The sequence below is a fragment of the Populus alba genome, chromosome 19 (assembly GCF_005239225.2).
Source record: "Populus alba chromosome 19, ASM523922v2, whole genome shotgun sequence".
NCBI lineage: Eukaryota > Viridiplantae > Streptophyta > Magnoliopsida > Malpighiales > Salicaceae > Populus > Populus alba.
The window spans coordinates 22005071-22014253 of record NC_133302.1 but is presented as its reverse complement, the minus strand read 5'-3'; the positions used below and the strand labels follow the sequence as shown (position 1 = coordinate 22014253).

Here is a 9183-nt window from a genome sequence, read left to right as displayed (position 1 = left end):
AACGACGATTTCAATGCCAAGACCTGTATAAATAACATGTATTATATAGTATACAATAGTGATAATTTGGTTTCACGTCATGGTTGCTTGAGATATTCGCATCTAATTGCTTTGTCCTTTCACATGAATACCGCCAATAAAAGTTTCTCGAATATAAAATTTTCAAGCCCTCTTTCCTTCTTCCAACAAAGTCTTTCTCCTTGATTCTCAAGAGAAAATAAAAATATAAAAAACTATATATTAGCTAGTATATATACCTGTATGTGGTATCCTCTCTTGGCATTTCATGTGGGATCTGAATTTTGTTTCTTAAAGAGTCAAAATTTCATTTATGCAAGAGAAAAAACTAAGCAAGGAATCTATATTTAAGCAATTTAATACCGTCAAGTTAAGTTATGATGTTCATCACCTTCAAAAAAATGACAGAATGATATTAATTTTAGACTGATTTTTCATTTATGAGGGGTTGACTACTCCTACACTAGATTTGGATGCCAATATATATATATGGTTATGAGAATTCCTATACATATATTAATTAATTAATTAATTAATAATGACGACTCATAGTGATCCTCTAACCTGTTTTGCCAAGCCAAGTTCCAGAGATTTCACATGGAATTAAATTTATAATATTTTGTACAAATCATAGGTGATTTAATATTGTGACACCACTTACAGCTCCACTGATCAGTTTATAATTAAACTATTAAATATTCCCTCGGTAATTAAGCTAGGGACCCTGCATTCCTATTTCCTATAGGTAAGAAAAGAAATCCGCCGCATGAGTGGGTCATCGACCCAAATACAGCAATCTCTATAGGCATTAGGAGACTTTAAACTACAGATATTTCGGTTTCTGGACTTTTGGGTCGAGTGTTCTTGTCTTCGTTTGGGCCACAGGGGCTGTGTGTTCATTAGATCTTTTTTCCTAAGATAACTTAGCCTTCCTATATGTATTTGGGTCGAGACTTTAAACTATAGTTATTGTGTGCAGTGGCCACAAAGGATTATTTCCTTCAATTTAATTTATTGTTCTTATCCTGTTCATAAATATTACAATCTAATCAATTTTTTTAGAATTTTAGAATTCTTTTACTAACATCTAACATATTTTTCAGTTTAAAAATCATCTAATTTAATATTAAAATATGCAAGTTTAACTCTTGTTTATTGAGGGTAATAAGAGCTATTAGAGAGATAATTTCATCAACTTTTAATTTCTAATTTTATTTATAAAAAAAGGAATGAAGAATAGTGTTTGATGTTAAATAATTCAATATTGTTTTGATGGAATTTTACCTTTCTTCCCTAAAACTTCTAGCCTTGTTTTTATGATTTTCAAAGCTCTTTTTCTTTATAATATCCCTTCAAAATCTAGAGTTTAAATTTAGTCTTGCAGAAAGACTTTTGAGTTTTATTTTCATAGCTCATTAAACCTTATTTAAAAATATACTTGAATAAAGAAAGTGGTGAGGTTAGAATACTGAAAAAAGATCTTTTGTTTCAAATGAAGAGTAATAAAATTTGAAAGACAAATAATTAATAATAAAAAACAACAAAGCTTGCTTAATTTTAAATTGCTTCAACGATTAAGTATATTTCTTTGGTTTTGCTTTAATTTATTAAAAAATATATTGCATGACAAATATGCATGCTAGGACCTTATTTTAATATCAATTGCAAGTTTGATATATGTTTAGTGTAATGCTAGAATATATATATTCTTTTTGTTGTGATAACAAATTTACCATAATCTAATAAATTGTATAATTATAAACTAAATATGCATATCACTTGTGTAATTTATCAACTAGTATTTTTGGCAACAAGTCTCACCAACCAACAGCCTTTTATCGTGCTCCGTGGGTTCGGATTTTGTAATGGAATGATGGAAGCAGGATGAAGCAGGAAATTCATTGGTTAGTAGAGTCACTTAGCCACACACTGGGAATTGTTGCCAGCTTCTTACAGTTGATTAATTTGCATAGTGAACCTCTTGTTTCTTGGATTTGAAAAAAGAAAGATCTGCTAAACATGTTATATTTTACGAAAATAAAATAAAATAAGTCATGTGGCATTAAGTGGGCTTCAAGCTCATTGGCCAACAGATGACAAAAAACTGTAGATGTAGGGAAGCAGAGTACAAGACGAAAGAGAGCAGTGACAATTATATGTGGGGTAAATAAGAAACCGGTTCTTCTTCTTTTTTTTTTTTTCTTTTTTTTTTTTACGTGGGTGTCCGGACCAGTTTGCGCGCACCACGACTAATCCCACGACTCACTGAATATCCTGCAAACCCAGTGAGCATGTAAGGCGTGCACGGTGAGGTTTGAACCCAGGATGCAGAGGAAGGGAACAAGTCCCTTCAACCATTGGGCCAAGACCTCAAGTGCAGAAACTGGTTCTTCTTGTTGTTTCGGGCTGTGGTAAAACAGCTGGCCTATGCCTGTACAATCCTGTTTGACCCTAACCAAATATATGTTGCTGGGACTCATGAGGCACACAAGGAGGAGCTGCTATTAATAACGGATCAAGAATGGCTCAGAGTTGAAATCTTTACACACACACACACATATATATAAAAGATGGATTTTATTAGATAAAACTAAGAAGTCAATAAGAAAATGGCTTAAAAAGAATCACAGACCGGTGAACGAAAAGAAACTAAAGACAAGCCACAGAGCTTGTTTGTCTCTGCATACTCTGCTTTGCCAAAGAATCTGCTACACAATTGCCTTCTCTGTTAATCCTTCTATAAAAGAACAACCTCAGCTTCATAGAAAACATGCCAACATATATAAGATGATTATGCATCCTCCTTGGCCAATCCTTTGCCTCTGTAGTAGTCTAAATGATAGCATTAGCCGAATCGGACTCGATAAACCAGTGCGCTTGTGTAGCAAGCTCATGAGTTTCCCTTAAATCCATTGCTTTCTTTATCGTCAGGACTTCAGCTTCATTTTAATCCTTATTTCCTGTTGGCAGAGAGAAAACACATACAAATCTCCCTAGATGATCTCCCAGAACTCCTTCAATTCCTGACTTGCCTGGTTCACAGTTACAAGTGCATGGTATATATCTGTAGCATGACTTTCTGTTTTTTTAGAGTAATCTTAAAACTTCTTACAAATTCCACGTGACAGCAAGTTGACTTTAGCCTATCTAATTTATTAAGCTGCAGAGTTTACAACATACCTTTGAAATCTAATGGTTCTGTATATGAGCGATCAAACACAGGAATTGCTGCTGAGCACATTGAGATAGTGTATAATCCATGATCAAAATGGGAAATATAAAGTCTCTTACTGGAACTAACGGAGAGATCAGAACGAATTGCAGAAAATTTGATAACTAGGGAGAGCTTCTATTGAACGTGCACTGGCTTGTTTCCTTGAACAGGCTATTGCTTTGATTTTATCCTTTTATTTATTTGCATATAATGTCATGAATTTGCAAGTACAACATTGTTTTCGGATTCAGGAATTATTTGGAAAAATTAATAAGTATTATTCAGCCCGATGGTACTATCTCTGCCTCCATGAATATGCAGACGAAGGATCCAAGGATTAGGCTCACATCTTGTTGAATCTACTTAAAAACCAAAAAAAGAGCAAATTCTTACTAAGTTGAATCTACTGAATGATCAATCCATTATAAAACAGTATTTCCTCACGCACTTACAACCCATGAACACAATCTATAGCAAATTACAACATTTATTTTTCAAGAAGACAATCGAAGAAAGTTAGCCAAAACCCAACAAAGCCCGCCTTGGTACCCTATAATTTCTACAAAGCTGATCATATAATCACATTAACTGCATGTATGTGAGAATATATCTTCCAAACTTGTTGTGTAAAATTCCTTTGGCAAAGGAGGCCAATTAGTTGCAAGCTCCGAAGAAATTCTTCCCATTGTAGGCCGGGCTTGCGGATTGGGATGCAAGCATGCGAGTGCTATCTTCATGGTATGGACAACACCCTCTGCTGCTCCTTTCTTAGGAAGCGAGATGCGTTGGTCAAGCACGTCCTTCAACAATGTCTGTTGAGAAATCGGTGGCGTCGAAGATGATGAGGAAGTAGCTTGTGATGAGAGTGTGGAGACGAGATCGCCTGGGTGCCTTCCCATCATCACTTCCATTGTTACCACTCCGAAGCTATAGACATCACATTTTTCAGTCACTCTCATCGTGTAAGCTAACTCTGCCAAAAAAAATTGGTCATGCTGTGTTTTTATCACATAATTGATAGAAATAAAATTGAAAAAAAAATTACTTAGGTATTTATAATATAAGCTAAAAACATACTATTATAGGAACTTAATGTTGAAGTAAAGCTACGCACCTGGAGCAGTATATCCAAAAGTACCTGCAAATGAGGTCCAATTGGATGAGTCAGGCATCAACATTCTAGCTGTGCCAAAGTCAGAGACACGTGCCTCATATTCCAAATCCAGAAGGACATTATTGCTGGTAATGTCTCGATGAATGATCGGAGGAGAGCAAGAATGGTGTAGATAGGATAAAGCCCCAGCCATCCCTTTCACAACATTTAGCCTTTTCATCCAATCGAACTCAATTGCTTGTTCCTCACTGGTTATAATCTTTCTCAAGCTTCCTCTTTCAATGAACTCATACACCAAAAAAGAATGCTTTGCATGTGAGCAAAATCCATACATTTTCACAATATTTCGATGTCGAATATTTGCCAACACACAAACTTCCTTTTCAAAAGCTTTAAAATCGGACAACTTTTCTGTTTGTGACTGGTGAAGTTTCTTCACAGCAACCACCTGTTCTGTTGGCATCACGGCTTTATAAACAGTTCCATATCCTCCTTCGCCAATGCAGTAGTTGGAATTGAATTCCTCTGTAGCTGCAATGATATTCTCATACAACAACTTCCCATCATGGCCCAATATCGTGAATAAGTTTTGATCTTGTTCAATATTCCCCGGCTCAGCTTTTCTCTTCCTAGCTCTTTGGCGGAGAATGAATAAAGCTCCAATCACAACAATCACTAAGAGTAAGCTTCCTAAAAGAGGGAGTGCAATCAAAATAACAAGTTTGTTGCTCTTTCTCTTAACAGTTCTGTTGCCTTTTGGAAGATTACATGGCTTTAGACCACTGGCGTTGCCACATATACCCATATTATCCCTTAATGCCTCGAATGAAGCGTTGTGGAAGGCTTTGATATCGGGAATGGGGCCTTGTAACTTATTGGATGATATATCCACAACTGTCAAGCTTAATAGATCTTTGAAAGTGCGCGGAATCAATCCAGAAAGCATGTTGTGAGAGACATTCAGAGTTTCCAACATTTGCAGTTGCCCAAGTTGCCACGGCATCTCTTGAGCTAAGAGATTGCAACTAAGATCAAGATCTTGAAGAGAACGCAAAAAGCCTATCTCCTGTGGAATGCTATTTGTAAATTTATTATCACTGAGGTTCAGCAATAATAATTTTGAGCACTCCCCAAGTTGTTTTGGAATCGATCCACTTAGACTATTAGATGCTAAATCAAGGATTTTGAGAGAAGAAAGCATCTTGATGTCTGAGGGAATGACACCTGAAAGACGGTTGTTGCTAAGAGTAAGGCTGTACAATAGCTTCAACCCCCCTAATTCTTTTGGGATGGTTCCTTCTAAGTGATTTGATGTCAGATCAATCAATTGTAACTGAGTAACCTTCCCGAGCTCTGCTGGTATCTCCCCAGAAACATTATTGTTTGAGATTTTAAAGCTCGTTATGTTACGATAATCTCCCCATTTCAAAGAAAGCTCGCCATAAAAATTATTGTAACTCAAATCAATATAATCCAAATGTGGATAGATGCCAAAATCGTCAGAAATATTTCCTGTCAATTGATTCCCATCAAGTCTTAGTCGGTGTAAACTGGTACAGTTTTTCAAGCTTTTCGGGATGGAACCAGAGAAATAGTTGTTGGCAACGGTAAGATTTTCCAATACTCCTCCATGGCATACCTCTTGTGGCAAATGACCCGTGAATTCGTTGTCAGACAAACTCAAAGACTTTAAATGGGTGAGATTGTTCATCTCTAGGGGCAATGGGCCGTGAAGTTTGTTCTTAAGGAAGCTTAACTTCTCTAGAGATTTAAGCTGTCCTATTTCTGAAGGAACATATCCAGATAAATTATTTTGACCCAGACCAAGTGTAGTGAGCATGGTCATGTTCCAGATAGAAAGAGGAATAGTACCAGAAAGTTTGTTACTCTCCAAATAGAGAGTGTACAAGTTTCTCAAATTCCCAATGGAATTAGGGATTTCACCGGTGAAAATATTACCTGACAAGTCAAGTTCATTGAGAGACTCTAGCAACCCGATTTCTTGAGAAATGAAACCAGAGAGCTTGTTATCCAAAAGATTGAGAATGGATAGGTTTCTTAAATTTCCAATGGAATTAGGGATTTCACCGGTTAAAATATTACCTGACAAGTGAAGTTCATTGAGAGACTGTAGCAACCCAATTTCCTGAGGAATGGAACTAGAGAGGTGGTTTCGATGAAGGTAAAGCAAAGACAAGCTGGTCAAGTTTCCAATGGAATAAGGAATTCCACCGGTTAAAACATTTTTTGACAAGTCAAGTTTATTGAGAGACTCTAACAATCCAATTTCTTGAGGAATGGAACCAGAGAGTTTGTTACCTCCAAGAAAGAGTATGGATAGGTTTCTTAAATTTCCAATGGAATTAGGGATTTCACCGGTTAAACTATTATATGACAGGTCAAGTTCATTGAGAGACTCTAAAAACATTATTTCTTGAGGAATAGAACCAGAAAGCTTGTTACCCCAAAAAAGGAGTAGAGACAGGTTTCTCAAATTTCCAATAGTTGAGGGGATTCCACCAGTTAAAACGTTACTTGACAAGGTAAGTTGATTAAGAGATTCTAGCAACCCAATTTCTTGTGGAATGAAACCAGAGAGTTTGTTGCTCCAAAGAAAGAGTTTGGATAGATTTCTCAAATTTCCAATAGAGGCAGGGATCAAACCAGCAAGATTATTTTGATATAGTTTTACCTCAATAAGCATGGTCATGTTCCCAATAGAAGAAGGGATGGGACCGGAGAGTTGGTTCCGAAAAAGGTAGAGCAAAGATAAGTTTTTCAAGTTTCCAATTGAATTCGGGATTCTACCGGTTAAAATATTAGCTGACAAATCAAGTTGATTGAGAGATTTTAGCAAACAAATTTCTTGAGGAATAAAACCAGAGAGTTTGTTACCATTAAGAAAGAGGCCAGACATGCTTGTCAAATTTGCAATTTCATGTGGGATGGAGCCACTACAGCCATTTTCACATAAACTTAACAAATTGAGACTTTTCAAGAAGCCTATCTCAGATGGGATACTTCCCGTGAGTTCATTATCACATAAGTTCAACTCAATAATTTTGGATAGATTACCAATTTGTGATGGAATAGTTCCAGAAAGAGAATTCTTCCGAAGGCCAAGAATGAGAAGATTGGGGAAGGATGAGAAGTTGAAATCAGAAAGGGTACCTCTCAAACCAAAACTCTGAAGTTTCAAGTTGGTGACACTTCCAGAATTGTCACAAGTGATTCCAATCCAATCAATGCACGGGCTGATGCCGGCCCAAGAAGACAAGAGGGACTGGCTTTGACTGTCAAGACTTGCTTTCCACTTGAGAAGAGCCTCAACTTCTGTATTCTTACCTCCAGCAACTTTGTATTTGGCAGCACCAGCAGTCGTACCAAATATTGGAGTTGCAGAGGAAGTATGATCAGCAAAAGCAAAGAAAGGAGAAAAGTAGAACATGAGAAGAAGAACAGAGAGGTGGAGAAAGAATGAGGAGAATGGTTTGTGCAGTAAGGACGTCATGGTGTGTTTTCCAGAGATAAAGGATATGGCTTGCTATGGTAGATGGAGATGCTAGGCTACATGCAGTGGTATTTATAGAATGGAAAACATCATTGGAATCCTTTTTCTTTTTTCTTTTTTCTTTTTTCTTTTTTCTTTTTTCTTTTTTTTAAAGTTCATGGAATATTACAAATATTGTGGGCTCTCCCTTCTAATGTGCAAGTCTTGGCAGTGTTGACTACTTGCTTTTTGTGAATTTGATTGATTGCCTAATTGTTCAATCAAATGAATATTCCCTGTAACAGACGTGAGCCAAGAACCAATGCTTAACCAAATCAGATAGATAAGGCACTGATTTGCATTGTATATTTTCTTGTCAAGAACAGCTTCAAACTTGGCCGAAAGGCAAACACATGTAATAGTAACCCGAGGAGTTACGATTTTGAATAAATGTGATATCCTGGGCTCTCCTTTCAACTTGTGATCGTGTTCAATAGCTTAATATATAGACCTCGTAACCAAATAAAAAACCATGATTGATCCATCATAAAATTACCTTCATTGAGCTTAAAAATTAAACAGTGTATTAATTTTATTTTTTATTTTTAAAAAAAGAACACTCGTTGGATATTTCTTGTAATTAATAAACATGAGACACGTGCATGTAGGTTCCTGATTCATGCAGCTACACACAGACTCCTTCCGGCGAGAACGTTCACAATGAATGACATGATCCATATTATTTGGTTAATTATAAAAAAAAATGTGGTTTAAATAATAGATCCCATTAATTACTGAGGTCTGACCTTTGTGAAGGAACTTTATCTTGCTTTTCCTCAGTTCTGATCATAGCTATAAATTTATCTTTGCAAGCTTATTTTTTTCCAAAGAGAGAAAGAACCGTTGAAAATAAACATTAACCTTTACCTTTCTTTCAATTTGTCTTTGCCGACCCAAAAAAAAACAGAGAGAACCATTGACACACATATATAATTTAAAATATAAATTCAACAAACATATTTTATATTCAAATCCAAAGATAAAACAAACTTGAAAGTATGCAATTCAAATTTCAAATATAAGTAAAAAAATAGAAGTTAAACCGATATTACCTGATCGACTCGATGAGTCCACAAACAACGTAGATAACTGATAAAAATATAGCTTGATTTAAAAATAATTCAAGATGATATATTTTTTAAAAAATTATATTGAAATGACAATATATTAAATCAATCCAGGTTAAACCTTTTAAATCCGTAACCCAGGTTATGAGACTATAACAACCCTAAATAAAAATTTTAAAAAAATTATGAAGCTCAATATTTAATAAATTTATTGTTAAAT

General features: G+C 35.6%; 1 protein-coding gene across 2 annotated transcripts; it reads right to left on the bottom strand.

The window, feature by feature from the left end:
- Positions 1-3629: 3629 nt before the first annotated feature.
- On the bottom strand, positions 3630-7923 carry LOC118044224 (uncharacterized). Of its 2 annotated transcripts, none has more exons than XM_073406835.1 (2): positions 4347-7923; positions 3630-4199 (listed from the first exon to the last, which is right to left on the bottom strand). In XM_073406835.1, exons 1-2 carry the CDS (start codon positions 7855-7857, stop codon positions 3817-3819), a joined length of 3894 nt encoding a protein of 1297 aa, XP_073262936.1. In that variant the 5' UTR covers positions 7858-7923; the 3' UTR covers positions 3630-3816. The 2 variants fall into 2 exon arrangements, with proteins under 2 accessions (XP_073262936.1, XP_073262935.1); XM_073406834.1 differs by having other exon boundaries at positions 3630-4205; positions 4347-7922.
- Positions 7924-9183: the final 1260 nt, after the last annotated feature.

Excerpts from the sequence above, each read along its gene's own strand:
- LOC118044224 (XM_073406834.1), bottom strand. The coding sequence starts at position 7,857 with ATGACGTCCTTACTGCACAAACCATTCTCCTCATTCTTTCTCCACCTC. Across the intron at positions 4,206-4,346 it reads TTTTGGATATACTGCTCCAG|AGTTAGCTTACACGATGAGA; the intron begins GTGCGTAGCTTT and ends TTTTTTTGGCAG.